Source organism: Oryctolagus cuniculus, chromosome 11, assembly GCF_964237555.1.
Source record: "Oryctolagus cuniculus chromosome 11, mOryCun1.1, whole genome shotgun sequence".
In the NCBI taxonomy this organism is placed as follows: Eukaryota; Metazoa; Chordata; class Mammalia; order Lagomorpha; family Leporidae; genus Oryctolagus; species Oryctolagus cuniculus.
In genome coordinates, this window is record NC_091442.1 from 3,840,019 (window position 1) to 3,856,634 (window position 16,616).

The following is a 16,616-nucleotide window of genomic DNA, read 5'->3' on the forward strand; positions in this document are numbered from 1 at the left end:
ATTTGCTCCATTTCTTTTTAAATTCTTCTGTTCCTCTCCTCTTTTGCATTGTTTTTTGGGATTCACCTGTACTTTCTTACAGTGCTTTAAACAGTGTTTGCCCTGTAACAGCAACATATACTTCCCATAGTCTAAGAGTGTAACACGAACCACTTCATGTAAAATATCAGAATATAGCAGGAGTCTAATTTCTGGCATGCCCCCATCCTCTGTGCTACTGTTGTCAAACATTTTAAATCTGTACACACTATAATCAGTGCAATCCAATGTGGCGGTTTTTTTTTTTTTTTTTTTTTTTTGGACAGGCAGAGTTAGACAAAGAGAGACAGAGAGAAAGGTCTTCCTTCCGTTGGTTCACCCCACAAATGGCCACCATGGCCGGTGCTTATCTGAAGCCAGGAGCCAGGTGCTTCTCCTGGTCTCCCTTGGGGTGCAGGGCCCAAGGACCTGGGCCATCCTCCACTGCCCTCCTGGGCCACAGCAGAGAGCTGGACTGGAAGAGGAACAACCGGGACTAGAACCTGGTGCCCGTATGGGATGCCGGCGCCGCAGGTGGAGGATCAGCCAAGTGAGCCACGGCTCTGGCCATGGAAATTTTTGAATTAAACAGCCAAGCTGTCTGTTAAAGAAGCTGAGAAGGAGGGCCTTCCACAGCGTCCAGTGGTTTCCCCTCTTCCCTGGGATCTGAGCTGCCACCCAGGTCGCTTCTCTTTAGCCTGAAAAGTTCTCGAGGATGCGGCTGCTGCATTATCCACTTTGCTTTATCCACTTCCGCTTGCCTGCAGATGTCCTTACTTCCATTTCGCACTGAAAGACGCTTCCTGGAGGCTGCCCGAGTTCCGCGCTCCGCCTTTAAGGACGCTGTTCTGCAGACGTCCGGCTCCAGGGCTTGCGCAGGCGTCCGGCAGCGTGCACGCCGGAGTCCCTGGGTGGAGGGTGCCTCTCAGCTCTGGAGGCTTTCAGAGTCTCTCTGCATCTCTGGTTGTCAGCAGTCTTACAACGAGGCACCTTTGTGGGTTCCTTTATAGGTTTCTAAACCTTCTGGATTTGTGAGCTGATGTTTCACCAAATTGGGGAACATTTTAACCACTTTTCCTTAAAATGCTTTCTCAGCCCTCTTCTCTGTTTCTTCTGGGTCTCCAATCACACTGTGTTAAACTGTCTGAATTTGTTCCTGTGGTATGGAGACTCTGCTCCTATTTTGCTGTTCTTTCTGTTCTCCTGATTAGTGTCCTGGCCAGCGAGCAGACTTTCACCTTAGGTGCTGCGACTACTGCCTGGCCATGATTCTTCACTGGCTGTGTTCTGGCGAGATTTGCCTCTCCAGTTGAGACCACTTACATTAGTCGTTTTTTTGTTCCTGTAGCTAGAACACCTGCCAGAAGCTCCTTTCGGGAGGAGCGTCTTGGGTGTTCTTGCAGAATGAGTCCGCCTTTCTGGTACTTACCTGCTTGTACAGATTTCCAGCTGTCCTGGCTGTCTCCACCTCCCTCCTTCAACGCCACAAGCTGCAAGGACAGGCTGGTGACCTCTGCCACGCAGGCCGGGGAGTGCCCACTGGGAAAAGCTGTACAAACGTGGGCCTCGTTCAACACAGCTCCCTTTGTAGTTTCTCACAGCTTTAGGCTGCTCTGCAGTGCCTTCAAACAGCTGTTTTTCAAATGTTCAGTAGAGGGGTTACTACTCCCAAAGTTGTCACCTGGGAGAGTGCCAGTCCTTGATGAGTCACCCTGTGACATCAGAACTCCTCCTGTGGCTTCTGGGGAAGAAAGCAGGCAGAGCAGGTGAAAACTCAAAAGACGCCAACTCTCTGCTCCAAAGCGGCCTCTGTATCGGGGAAGCAAACATTTCCTGCTGAGGGACAAACAGTAAAAGTCTTCAGCTTTTGGTTGTATTTAGTGATCCCAACTCTAGATGATACTGATTCACTATACTTGTTTCTGATTTCACTTTTTTCTTTTTAAAAATTACTTGAAAGTCAGAGTTACACAGAGAGAGAATGAGAGACAGAGACAGAGGTCTTCCATCTGCTGGTTCACTCCCCAGTTGGCTGCAGCAGCTGGAGCTGCGCTGATCCAAAGCCAGGAGCCAGGAGCCAGGAGTCTCTTCCGGGTCTTCCATGAGTGCAGGGGCCCGAGCACTTGGGCCATCCTGCACTGCTTGCCCAGGCCACAGCAGAGAGCTGGATCGAAGTGGAGCAGCCAGGACTTGAACCAGTGCCCACATGGGATGCTGGCACTGGGGGCAGCGCCGGCCCCCTCCTGACTTTAAGTGTAAGAACCATTCCTCATGTGACTACTGTGACAGTAAGTGAGCCTGCGTCTTGTGGCCTTTGTGGAAGTAGAGTCAGGAAACTCTACATTAAGATGCAGGGATATGCGTCCCTAAGTCTGGATGGCACGTCACTCAACTCTGGTTGAGCTTTAAAAATTTTTTTTTTTTTATTTTGAAAGGCAGACAGACACAGAGAGAAAGGGACAGGCAGATCTTTGACCTGCTGCCTCACTCCCCAAAGGACCTCAACAGCCGGCGCTGGGTCAAGAGCCTGGGACCGAGGCGAGCAGCCCAGAACTCAGTCTGGGTCTCCTTGCGGATGGCAGAGACCAAGGGTCCCGAGCTACCACCCGCGGCGCCCGGGGGGCGTGTGCCAGCAGGAAGCCTGATTGTACGCGGAGGGGCTGGGGCTCAAACCCGGCACCTGAGATGGCACGTGGACGTCGAAATCGGCATCTTAGCTGCTGTGCCGACGCCCCCTGCAGCTGTCTTCCTGCCGTCACAGGCGCTGGAACGCTCTGCCGCGCTGACGGTGTATGTGCTGTGTGGGTCTCAGCTCCAGCAGAGGGAAAGATAATTGGTGGAAAAAGGTGACAAAATGAATTCATTCAGGCTAGCAAACAGTAGAGACAGAGAGGTCTCACGGAGGCTCTCTCCTGAGAACACACAGTCAAGTCATGCAAACAAGCTTCACTCTGCCAGGCGTCTGAAAACACTCAGCTTTCTTATCACAGGTGGGAGCTCATTTCTAGATGAACGCTGAGTCAAAGCTGACTGGAGACCTGGCTGAGTCTTCTGCTGGAGCTACACGCACAGTACGACACCCTTCATTGCACACGCGGCCTCAGAGCCCACCATCAAAGAGTGATGTTTACAGAAATGTTTGTCAGCTCCATCAATTTTCCTCAGGTCTCCCTTAACCCTTTGATATACAAATCACTATCCTGTGAACCATTTATATCATCATCCTGGTATTTTTCTTCTTCTAATTTTTTAAAAAGCTTTATTTATTTCTTTGAAAGTCGGAGTTACACAGAGAGAAGGAGAGGCAGAGAGAAAAAGGTCCTCCATCGGCTGGTTCACTCCCCAGGTGGCTGCAATGGCTGGGACTATGCCGATCTGAAGCCAGGAGCCAGGAGCTTCCTCCAGGCCTCCCACGTGGATGCAGGGGCCCAAGGACTCGGGCCATCTTCCACTGCTATCCCAGGCCACAGCAGAGAGCTGGACTGGAAGAGGAGTGGCCGGGACTAGAACCAGTGGCCATATGAGATGCCGGCGCTGCAGGTGGAGGATTAACCTAGTGCGCCACGGCGCCAGCCCCTATAACTCTGCCTTTCACAAAAACAGATCTTAAAACAATATAAACAAAAAAACTGTGTGGTGAAAGATGCTAGGGTGAAATAGAGAGGGTTTCTGAATGGTCAGTTCATCAGAAAGGATTTTCATTTTATGATAACTTTTGGTTCCACAATCAATCTTCTAACAGAGAAGTGAATAATGTAACACCAGAGATTTTAAATCGAGGCATGCATTACTCACAGGATAGAAGTGGACAGTTGATCTGTCCTTATTGTTGCCCGGGTAGGGCTGGCGGTCAGGGGACAGAAATCCTCTGGTATCAGAACCCTCTGGCAGGGGTGAAGACTGTCCCTGGCCTGGGGAGCAGTCTAACAGAAGGCAGACAAGGAAGGACACAGCTCGACAGGCCCGTGTGGGGCAACCGAAGACAATTCAGGATACAGTGGGATAGCCCAGAGCTCACTTGCTTATTCATCCAACTAATACAGGAATACTGACGGTCTGTCAGGTGCTGGGTTAGGCTCTGCAGACACAGCAGTAGACGCTGTGGGCCCAGCTCTCACACTTACCTACCGTCTGGTGGGAGAGACCGGCAAGAAAGCTGAGTAGACAGGTGGTCTGCTCACAACCTGGACCGGCCATCCTGAGCAGTTACTAAGGACAGTGATGCTGACGAGCTGTGGCCACTGCTGAGGTCCGGGGACTGGGAGGACTCTGGGGTTGACATTTAGCGCGGGACCCAGTGGCCGGTGATGAGCCGGCCAGCCACGCTGCGAGGGGAAGAGCTCAGTGAGGAGGAGGAGGAGTGTGTCTGAAGACCTGAAGGCAAGGAGTGCTTAAGGAGCCGAACGGCGGCCAGCAGCCGGGACTCAGTGGGGAGAAGGAAGGTGGGCCCGGAGGGCAGTGAGGAGAGAAGGTGGAACAGCGTGGAGGCCTCACTGTAACCTCTGCAGGACACAGCTTCCCGTCATCACGCAGGGTACAAGTGGGCAGAGAAGAGGGTCTGACTGATGATTTCACAAGATCCCTCTGGGGGCCAGCACTGCCACAGTACCCGCCGGCATCCCAACGGGCACCGGCTTGTGTCCCGCTGCTCCTGCTCCCATCCAGCTCTCTGCTATGGCCTAGGAAAGCAGCAGAAGGCGGCCCAAGTGCTTGGGCCCCTGCATCTGTGTGGGAGACCTGGAAGAAGCTCCTGGGTCCCTGATCAGCCCAGCTCCAGCCACCTGGGGAATGAACCAGATGATGGAAGACCTCTCTGTCTCTCCCTCTCTTATCTGTAACTCTACCTCTCAAATAAAACAAATACATTTTTAAAAAGATTTCTGTGGGCCAGTGCTGGGTTTAGGGCAAGTAGGGAGGCTGCTTAAACAGCTGCAGGAATACTCAGGCGACGTGGAGAGAAGGCTGAGACAGAAAGTGAGCCTGCCGGAGACGTGCTTAGGCAGCAGAGCAGCACAGGTGAGGGCGGGTCAGACGTCTAGATCGGCTTTGCAACACGGTGGGTGACGATGTGGCTACCGGGCCGAGAACGGCGGCAACAGCTGGCAAAGTGTCCCGCCAGGTGACATCAGAGGAGGGTTTTGAGGGCGAAAGGTGTGAGAATGAGTCCAAGGCTCACAACCATGACATGGCACAGGGGATGGGCTGGGGTGAACAGCTACAATGACTCAGGCTCTGGTTGGTACAGTCAGGTCCCTGAAGGCCTTGTCCAGGGCAAGGGGGCAGTCCTTGAAGCAGGACAGGTCCACAGGTGACTGGGGGCTCTTGCGTTTCAGTTTTGGTGACTTTGTCACTGTCCAGCTTTTCTTCTTCAGCCTATGATCCAGCAGCTCTGGACACGTGCTGCTGCCAACAGCTGGCAGGGTGAGTGGTGGCTGCTCCCTCCTGGCCGGCAGTGCCCCGGCCTGCAGCACGGCCCTCTGGGCTGCGTGACGGAGGCAGGTTTGAGTCTAGAGAACTAATGCCGCTGAAAAACCAATCAGGAGTGGGCAAACAAGAGGCGGGCAAACCAGCTCATCACAGACCTTCAGACTTCAGCTGTCACAAAGCACATCCCCCTGTGCTATTTGTTCCAGAAAGACAGACATGTTGTACGGTACATCACTGTGTACACCAGGCTCAGACCCCAAGTCACCCGCATTATGTACAGTATGCTTTATTTATCTAATTTGAAAGGCAGAGTTACAGAGAGAGAGGGAGAGAGAGAGAGAGAGAAAGAGAGGGAGGGAGGGGGGAGAGAAAGAGAGGGAGGGAGGGGGGAGAGAGAGAGAGGGAGAGAGGGAGGGAGGGAGGGAGGGAGGGAGGGGTCGTCCGTCTGCTGGTTCACTGCCTGAACTGCTGCAATGGCCAGGGTTGGACCAGGCTCGGTCCAGGAGCCCTGAATTCCACCCGGTCGGTGGCAGGAGCCCCGGTGCTTGGGCACCTTCTGCTGCTCCCCAAGGCAGGCTGGCAGGGAGCGGGTCAGACGCGGAGCGGCTGGGGCATGAACTGGGGCTCATTCGGGATGTGCAGTGCTGCACGAGGCTTAGCCAGCTGCACCACGATGAGGCCCTACAGTGTGGTTTTTAAAAAAGTTATTTTCATTTTTTTTTAACTTGAAAGACAAACAGAGAGAGAGACAGAGAGAGACATCGTACACCGGCTGGTTTACTGCCTGCAGGTATCCCAAGCAGCATCTTTCCTCGTGCACCACACGCCCACCCAGGGGGTTCTCCCTGCTGAGGGCTCTGCTTATCATCACACATCGTGAGGGGAGACAGACACATGGCGCTCAGGGTAGGGGACACAGGGCACCAGCAGGGAGAGCCCGCAGGCTGGTGCTAACGGGACTGAGCGGACGGCTATGCCCACAGACACAGGCAGGGCCCCGGGAAGCAGCCTTACAGAGGGCGCAGGGGCGACACTGGCAAGGGCACAACCGTCCTAGTGCTCAGCACAGCGGAGGAGGAGTGGGGAACGGAGGACTGCACGCAGACGCACCTCAGAGGAGTCACTGGACAGGGGCATGGCATCCAGCACTAAAAACAGAAGGAGCCAGACAGAGCAAACTTAAGACAGTAAGCTTTTTTTTTTTTTTTTTTTTGACAGGCAGAGTGGACAGTGAGAGAGAGAGACAGAGAGAAAGGTCTTCCTTTACTATTGGTTCACCCTCCAATGGCCGCCATGGCCGGCACGCTACGGCCGGTGCACCGCGCCGATCCGAAGCCAGGAGCCAGGTGCTTCTTCTGGTCTCCCATGGGGTGCAGGGCCCAAGCACTTGGGCCATCCTCCACTGCACTCCCTGGCCACAGCAGAGAGCTGGCCTGGAAGAGGGGCAACCGGGACAGAATCCGGCGCCCTGACCAGGACTAGACCCTGGTGTGCCGGCGCCGCTAGGCGGAGGATTAGCCTAGTGAGCCGCGGCGCCGGCCAAGACAGTAAGTTCTACAGCTGTGTCATTCCACATCCGGGACAGCAGTCATGGTTGTAGATTTCCTCTCCTTGTCTGAGGAGTCGTCAGATCTGACACCAGAGTCTGTCTCAGAGAGCACTGTGAGGACAGACTCCCTCTTCCCGAGCACTTCTGGTGTACGTAAGGGGTAAGATAGCACTGTGCATCCACCAGTGTTATGATGGTGCTGTTTGCAAACAAAATTCAATGGCAGCTGAATAATGGGGTGGCTGCCGGAGGCTCCCCGGCAGGGAGAAGGACGTGGGGCCCAGAGGAGGAGGAAGCCACAGGACAGGCGCGAGTCTGTGCCCGCCTTACCCCTCCTGATGGGGTGAGCTTGCCCAGGCCCCACTCTGCTCCAGGGTCTTCCTTAAGCAGAAAACCATCACGGTCAACTTCATCACCAGGCATTATTAAGTACCCACTGCAGGACTCCGCATTAGCTCGTCCACGTCACAATCTCCAACTTTGTATGCTATAAAGTTCCCTCTTGAGCTTCAAAAAGGCGGCCATAAATGAGTTGTGTGGACTCCCCGTCTGCAGCAGCAATTCTTCTGTATCTTCACTGGAGGCCGGGCCCAGATCACACACAACGCTGAGAGTGACTGTCAGGCCCGTCAGCCGGCGTGCACTGACACTGGCAGGATGAAGGCGCCCGCAGTGCGCGTCATCGCTTTCTGCATTAGTGGACCTTGTGGCTCCAGCTGGCCCACGCAAAGGAGAGAAGCGCGCTCTGGCGCACAGAAGGGAAGTGAGGAACGGGAAGTGACAGGGACGGTGGCAGTTCAGCTGGCGCTTTAACGTGGGCCACAGAGAAACACAGAGTGAATTAAAGAGTGACTTACTCGTTCTTGTCCCGCTGTATCCCAGATTAGGAATTTATGGAGCTCATTTTGGTACTGGACAGTCTTGGTCATAAAAGATGCCCTACAAAGAGAGACCTACATGGTCAGAACACAATTATGCAAAGCACGCTTCCAGCCCCAGTCGGAAACATCACTTAGACGTAACCCTCAGACGCCCAGCTCCACACCCCGTCTTAACCGTGCTCCTCTCTGGAGCACTGAGGGGACGCTTAGACGCTGGCTGCATATTCTGACCCACACGACCAAGCATTAGGCACACCTGCCCACCACGAAGAAGGCAGAGTCCTTCTTTGGCTTTGATGGCCTAAGCTCCCATCAAAAGAAGAGGCAGCCTTGTAGAATAGAGAAGCTGTTGTTGAAAGATATTATCACAGAAATTGCTAAGAAAAGGAGTGCTCATAAAATACCAGGCTGCCCGGGCTCGTCCTCCCCCGATTCCCAGGCCACGTAAGCAGTCGAGTGAGAGTGAGTGCTAAGGCTGGAGTTCATCAAGTCGGGAGCCCAACAAGGAACAGAGAGGCTGCACGGAGGGACCTGGCTCATCACTGGCACCCCTCAGCACCCATGACCACCCGTGTGGAGATGGAACCTGGTGTGCAGGTCCCACCGCTTACCGAGGCAGCCACTCTGGCCAACGTGGCTTTGCAGGCAAGGGTTCCTATTATTTTAGAGGGTCTCGCGTCACCTCAAAACCTGCAAATTCTCTGAGCAGCCATGAGCCCCAGAGCACCTGCCTAAGCATTCGGGGTAACCCCAGCAGACAGAGCCCAGACCAGTCACACGAAGACTCCTTCTGCCCCATCTCACCTAGAGGGCAGTGCCCAAGGGACATCTGGCCTCCTGGGCTGGCTTCCAGGACCCGAGACAGCCATTCCTCTTTACTGAACAGCAAGCCTTCTGGGGTCAGGAGCCAAGATGCATGCTTCCGTCACCCCCAGATCACCCCGACCGGGACAATGAACGCAAAGGCGAGGCATGTGCCGAGAGCCTGAGACACTGGTGTTGAGACTCTACTACGAGATGCTCTTCCAGAAGCTGCAAGTCGCTACGGAACGACCTTCTGGTGAATCACTGAGCTCAGACAAGTACCAGCATCCTTGGCCTTAACTACTCCTGCCCGATACGATGCACTTCTGCAATACTTATGTGAATCATGGCACAGTCAGTGGCTTCCAGAACAGTGCCTGCAATGAGGGAGGGCAGTGAATAGGAGGCAAGATCACTTCTATTGCGTAGGTTCTATGTACTGAATATTTACTTGTTGAAAATTTACCCTTTGGTAGCCTCGGTAAAGTGGTTTGTGCATAGAAGGTACTCAGTAAGTGGTTACTGTATCAGAACTTTGGGCATCTTGCCATGATTAAGTCAGGATGTGCACCGTGACTTCTCGCTTGGGAAAGATCTAAGCACTCAGAAACCACTGTTTACTGTGAAGACGAACTGAGCTGCGTACGTGAAAGCGCTCTGTAAACTGCAAGGCACTGTATCTATACAAGGTGTGATGATTATTATTTAAAGGCCGCTCCAGGAAATGTTTTAGTTCAAACTTTGCAATTAGTCCTAAAAGCTTGCAAGTCAACTCCGTCAGTTACGACTGTGCTGTTACACCTGAGCGACAGCGGCTGCCAACAGAGCTGCTCACAGAGCCCGTGCTTCTGACCTGTCCACCGTGGCTCTCAGAGGACAAGAGAAGGGATACGCTTCAAGTGCGCAGAAGGCTGAGGAGGGCACACTGAAAGGCAGCACCTGAAAGGACATGGTTCAGGACAGCAGCGGCACTCACGGAAGTTCAACCCCCCTGCCAATCGCTCCCCTTCCATGAAAACAGACCTGTCACCAAGTCAGGAGACAACAGCAGCTGTGATGTGGTGAAGGCACCTTAAAGTTAAGGTTAAACTCGACTCCCATCTCTGATCTTAAACATCTCCGAGCTGTCTCTCACCGTCACTCTCACCCTCACCTGCCTCCTTCCTGTCACCCCGAGGTCTTCGTGTGTCCAAAGCTCCCTTCTCGGTCTGTATCTACACCTGTTGGCTTCCTGTCCTTTTATCACCAGCATCGCTCATCCACACTGCCAGTCCAAACCACCCAGAGAAGCCCCAAATAGTCTTTCCAGCTGCTTCCTCTACCCACCAGTAGGGTGGCTGGCTGGCTGGAGGGAAAGCACAAAGCTCCATGGGCCAGCACAGATTCTCCCGAGCGCCCGCGGAGCCTGCCCCCCCCCCCCCCCCCCGGCCCTTCCCAGCTCATGCAGCCTGAATGCGCATTCTCCAGTCTCCCTCCAGCTCTCTGCACCCCTTCCTACTGCTCCTTCTCAGGCTCACAGCTTGTGGCACCCTTATCCGAGGAGAACTGAGGAATGAGCCCGACGACTCCCGGCAGCTCTCTGGTCAGTGCCCTCACTCAAGGCTGTCCATATGGCTGTCCACTGCCACGGGCTGTGACCGCCACTTCCTGGCTTTGGCTGAGCAGAGACATCTTTGGCTCACACATCACCACTGCCCTGGTTCATGATCCCAGAGCAACTTGCCTGGTCATGCAGTCCCCGGATAGCTCTCTCCCTCGGTCTCGAATCCTCCCAGCTGCCCCTGTTTCTACCTCCCCATCTACTACTCCTGTGCCCTGTGTATTTCCCCACTGGCTCTCCCCGGGCCAGCCACCCCACCCTCTCTAGATCTCGGCTCAAATGTGGGTAATTACAGAAGTCTGTGCCCCCGCCAGCACAGGTAGGCTCCTCATCGCTCTCCTAGCTACTCTAGAACTTTATTCAAATTACTGCGCTGCCCGCAGGCTGCTTGGCAGCCAGTCACTGACATTTCCTGGTGTCCTGGCCAAATGCTCCTGGAGCCTCAGGGGCGTACAAACGAAGCACAGGCCAGGAGCTGAGGTCAGAGGAGTCCTTGGCTCTTTCCCTGTAGCCAGCTGTGAGGCTTCTAGGGATAATGAAAGTGGCTCACGGCACAGGTACCGTTGCCTTCTCCTGCATGGCCACCAGCTCTCACCCCTGCCCTAGGCAGCAGGCAGCAGGCTGCAAACTGTCACTGTGCCCCTCTCACTCTCTAGGATGCTGCAAAGGGAGAAGTCCTGGCCCCCTGGCGTCTCCGCTTCCCACTGGAGGGCTGCACCAGGAGCTCCGCCCACCTCCAGGCTCCGCTCAGGTCATGCTGAGATCCTCCCTCTTGATTCTCCTCCCCTAGGTCCCACAATGCCCCTTTATAGCAACAGGCAACTCTGATGACTCTCTAAAAGGCTTTATTTTTTATTTGAAAGTCAGAGTTACAGAGAGCGACAGAGGTCTTCCACCTGCTGGTTCACTTCCCTAGTGGCTGCAACAGCCAGGGCTGGGCCAGGTTGAAGAAGGAGCTAGAACTCTATCCGGGTCTCCCACGTGCTTGGCAGGGGCCCAAGCCCTGGGCCATCTTCTGCTGCTTTCCCAGGCACATGGGCAGGGGGCTGGATTGGAAGTGCAGCAGCTGAGACACGAATGTTCCAGTGGCCAGACAGGATGCCGGCACTGCCGGTGGTGGCTGCACCTGCTCTGCAGTACTGGTCCCCATCTCTGATGATTTTTGAGGGACGGGAACCACTTCCTCCTCTCAGCATTCACACTTTATTCCTCTGCATAGTGCTAACACCTGCACTCAGGGGCAGACTTGGGGGAGGGTACTGCCTGGTCTTTCCCAAACGTCCCATCAAGCTGTGGGCTAACACGGGCTGAGGCCTCCAGCCGGATTCCAAAGTGAATTCAGCCTTCTGTGTGGAGGACAGCACCTTCCCAAAGCTCACTGAGTGACGCTTACCCAGGCACGTCAGACACGGCGCCAGCACCCCACCCAGCATTTCCAGGCCACTCTAACTGTCCCCATATCCAGGCACGAGGCGCTGCGCCTGCTCCAGGCCAGCCGCCTGCCGCTACTCTCCGCCCTGTGCTGCCTGCACCGAGTCCTGCAGCAGTGCGACTGGCTCTTCATTCTGTATCTAATCTGCACCTGAACCTCAACCCCTGAAACAAATCCATTCATCGGACCCTAATCTTGGAGCAGGACGCCTGCATTTTCTTCCTGCCATTGTCACTCAACCCCAGGATCACTCCTGTAAGGCTGAAGTTAACTGATGCGGGGGTAAGATAACTTCAATCTCTTGCTTTTTGAAAAACAGGCAACGACTCCTCGCCGTTCCAATGATACATTTTTATTTTTCCAGGCTGCCACTGACTTGCCTGATAACCTTATTTCTCACTGCTAAACCGTCTCCCTTCCCTCTGCCTAGGCAGATCTTCTACCTCTTTGATCTAAAATCCCCACTAGCGTTATTTCCTGAAGCTAGGGTGCCTTTCATACACTCCTCCATTTTTCATGACATTCTGAAAATTCGAGTTCCATGCACACCAAGCAGTCACGACTGGTCAGAGCACGTGTTCCCGATGGAAACACCTGCTACAGGCTGCTTTACAAATGCCTCTTCTTTGACGGCAGCAGACCTGTCGGTGCTCCTGGCACACAGGGGGCTGACGGCGCCCTCCAGAACCTCTGTTTACCGTGTCCTGTTCTGTGAAATGCGGAGAAGCTGTTGCCTCTACAATGGTTCTGTCTTTTGAAGAGGAACAACTCAGTACACTTACAAATTCACAGAAGACCCTACCTTCTAAAGACACGGAATCTCACATACAGACAACAGTAGGGGCCTTCGTGATACATGCCGACAGACCCCGCTGAGTACACAAGGCTGAGACAGGCAAAGCCCAGAGGTGCGCGACACTGAGCGGCTCACCCAGAAGAGACCCCCCCCCCCAGGCCTCTGAGAAGGTTTAGAACTTGACAGGAGCTCAGTGAGCGTCAGCTGGACAGAGAGCACCCGTGCTCATGTCAGAGTGCCCACAAAAGCCGGGAAGTCTGGGGGGTGCGACTGTCACTGGGCAGGGCGTCAGGGTGCTGGTCCAAGGCCTCGCTGCACACTTTAAAAAAAAAATTTTTTTTTTTAATTTTTGACAGGCAGAGTTAGACAAAGAGAGAGAGAGAGAGAGAGACAGAGCGTGAGTGAGAGAGAGACAGAGAGAAAGGTCTTCCCTCCATTGGTTCACTCCCCAAATGCCCGCCACGGCCGGTGCTGCGCTGATCCAAAGCCAGGAGCCAGGTGCCTCCTCCTGGTCTCCCATGGGGTGCAGGGCCCAAGGACCTGGGCCATCCTCCACTGCCTTCCCGGGCCACAGCAGAGAGCTGGACTGGAAGAGGAGCAACCGGGACAGAACCCGGTGCCCCAACTGGGACTAGAACCTGGTGTGCTGGTGCCGCAGGCGGAGGATTAGCCTAGTGAGCCGCAGCGCGGGCCCCTCACTGCACACTTCTGATTCAGCTTCTTGCTAATGTGCCTGGGAAGGCACTCTGAATGATGGCTCCAAGTACTTAGATCCCTGTAACCCAAGTGAGACCCAGATGGGGTTCATGGCTCCTGGCTTGGGTCTGGTCCAGCTATTGCAGGCTTTTGGGGGCGTGAACTCAGGGGATGGAAAATAGTTAACATAGATATCCAAATAAAAAGTTTAGCCTCCCCTTTTTAAAGTCTGTCCAGAATGACTTATGTAACATACACCCTTTCACATCATAAACAGTAAAATCCATACTAACAAAGACAGAAGTAGCTGCCGACACCAGCTGTCCCTCACTGCCAGGAAATCATCTTGCACTTTCACACGTGTGCTGTGTGAACACGCGTGGTGAGCCTCCGCTTTGAGTTAAGTTCTTCACCCCCATTTTATGGAAAACACCGACAGAGGCAGTGAGTGCCGCAGCTAGCGTTCAAGGCCAGGCGGTCAAGCCCCGGCCTATGCTCTGAACTGGACCTCCAGAGGCTTATGTGGGGCACTGGTCAGGTGAACGGATGACTGTAAGGCAAACATCCCATGCGAGAACTGAGGAGTGGACAAAGAATCCAAGTGCAAGCAGGAAGCCAAGTCTTCCTACGCGGGACAAGGGGCAGGACGAGGCCCAGGAGGTGGCATAACGCCACCCCCTCAATGCCCTGCTGGACGTGAGTAAGGATTTTGTGTGAGAGTGAGAGTGATCCTGGATTAACCAGGCTGGGCCACAGTAATCACAAGGGTCCTTGTAAAAGGGAGTTGGAGGACTCGGGGGCAGAAGAGAGGTGAGCTCAAGAGGGAAGTGGACGTCGGAGTGGGCCACGAGCCAAAGCAGCCACCGGAAGCCGGCCAAGGCGAGTGCTACGGTTTGGGTATTAGTTTGGACGTGGAATGTCTCCCGAGCGCCCATGAAAGGTCTGGTCTCCAAAATCTTGCGTCAATGGTACTAAGAGGGGAACTTCATCCAGTCCTGGTGTTTGGAGGCGGGGCCTTCGGGATGTGACCACGGGGCTGCAGCCCCCGACTGAAGCCTGGTGGTGAACAAGAGTTCACGCAGACACGCACACTCTGCCTCTTGCCTGTGGTGACGCTTTGTGACAAGCACACCATCACCAGATGCTGAACCGACGAGGCCTGCCTGATCTTGACTGCAAATCTCCAGGACCATGATCAGCCAATCTGTCATTCAGCAAGTCAGGCTGTCTCAGGTATCCACTGTGGTAGCGAAAAGCTGACTGACACAGCAAGGACACAGATGCTCCTCTCAGAGTCTCTAGACGGAACCAGCTCCCTTAACACCCTAAATGTAAGCCAGTGACACTGATGTTGGACTTCTGATCTGTAGTAGCATAAATCCGTGTGACGCCACCAGTGTGCAGTGGGAGGAGCTGAGCACAGCAGGGAAGACTTCAGCGAGGAGGCGAAGTGCAGGCTGTACCCAGGACAAGGAGGTCTGCCCTGCAGGTGGGGTGAGGCCCTAGGGCATCACAGTGCAGGACGGCCAAGAGCAGGGGTCACTGCAGGAACTGTGCCTATGCAGACAGCAACCCGGCTGTTGTGAAGGGAGAGACTGGGCAGGCAGGCTGGGTGGTCGAGGGAGTCAGGAGACAGTGGGTGAAGGCTAGCCATGAGCCCCTCCTTGTCTCCCTTACATAAGCCAGCACGTCACAGAGGCAGGCCCAGCGCTGCCATCGCTGCTGTACCTGTGTCTCATTTGCACACTACTGCATCTCTCAGAAACCACGCATTAAACAGACTGTCCAAGCAACACCACTGGTGGAGGGAAAAGCCCACAGCTTTTATGGGTGAATTTTATTTTTCTTCATAGACGATAAAATACTTAGCGATGTAAATTAAAAAGGGTTCACCTGTGTTATCATCTGAAAATCACCTCTCGCACGATGTTTTGGAAAAGAGAGGTGAAAGTGAAAGGGAGCCACTGAGGGGAAGGAGGGACGATGCTATCAGGCCTATTTGAGGAGGTGAACGCGGGAAACAGATGACTGTGAGGCAAGCATCCCACGAGAGAACCGAGGCGTGGACAAAGCACGCAAGTGCAAGCAGGAAGCCAAGTCTTCCTACCAGGCTCGCCCTCCCACAGACCAGGCCCTAGGCACTCACGGACGCGCGAACGGAGCTGTGAGGCAGAAACAGCGCTGAAGCAGGGGCTCACGGAGGGCGGCACAAAGAAGGGACCAAAAGAGGGACGCACATCGCGTGGCCTCTGGAAATGCTCCTGGAAGAAGACACAGTAGGCAAGACGGGCAGGGAGGGACAAAGGGATCCTCTGAGACGGACACAAAACCCACCCACTGCTGACTGGGGTGGGGAAGGCACTGAGGCAGGCTCCGTCACCACTGGCAACCGTGTGCGATGGGCTCTTCCTCTCATTTCCGAATTGTAACTGTGCCCCTTCAATTTGTGAACAGGTGATGCATTCATATGCTTTAATTCCAAAAATGTGCAAACTTGGGGCCAGCGCTGTGGCACAGCGGCTTAAAGCCCTGGCCTGAAGCACCGGCGTCCCATATGGGCGCTGGTTCTAGTCCCGGCTGCTCTACTTCCGATCCAGCTCTCTGCTATGGCCTGGGAAACCAGTGGAAGATGGCCCAAGTCCTTGGGCCCCTTACCCACGTGGGAGACCAGGAAGAAGCTCCTGGCTCTGTATTGGCGCAGTTCCAGCTGTTGTGGTCACCTGGGGAGTGAACCGTCGGATGGAAGACCTCTCTCTCTGTGTCTACCTCTCTCTGTAATTCTGTTTTTCAAATAAATAAAAAATAAAATCTTTAAAAAAAAAACAAAAAAACAAGATGTGCAAACTAGGTAGACACTGAAACTCCTCCTACACCTTCCAGCCATCTGATTCTTCTTCTTGGAAACTTGATCTTAACAGAAATACGTTAGTTTTACAAGTATTGATTTAGGGACCATTACCATGGCACAGCAGGTTGAGCTGTTACCTGCAATGCTGGCATCCCTATGGGCGCTGGTTAGAATGCTGGCCGCCCCACTTCTGGATCCAGCTGCCTGTTACCGTGCTTGGAGAAGCAGTGGAAGATGGCCCAGGTACTCGGGCCCCGCCACTCACGTGGGAGACCCAGTGAAGTACCTGGCTTCTGCCTGGCCCAGCCCTGACCACCGCAGATTGTTGGGGAGTCAACCAGAGGATGGAAGATCTCTCTCTCTCTCTCTGTAACTCTTTCAAATAAACACATCCTTTTTAAAAAAGTGATTTACTTTTACTTATTTGAAAGTCAGAGAATGAGAGAGGGAGACAAGGGGAAGAGAGCAGAGAGGGGAGGGAGGAAGGAGGGGAGAGAGAGAAAGAGAATGACTTCCATGTGCTATTCACTCCTGAAACGCGTGCAACAGCCAGGACGTGGCCAGG

The 16,616-nt window shown here is 54.1% G+C and overlaps 1 protein-coding gene across 1 annotated transcript in view; it reads right to left on the bottom strand.

Moving 5' to 3' along the window:
- The window catches only part of RAB22A (RAB22A, member RAS oncogene family), a 59,355-nt gene that overhangs the window by 15,471 nt on the left and 27,268 nt on the right, over positions 1-16,616 (bottom strand). The window contains exon 3 of the mRNA XM_070051395.1: positions 7,852-7,933. Within this exon, the coding sequence (XP_069907496.1) occupies positions 7,852-7,933 (82 nt within the window). The remainder of the gene's footprint in view (positions 1-7,851; positions 7,934-16,616) is intronic.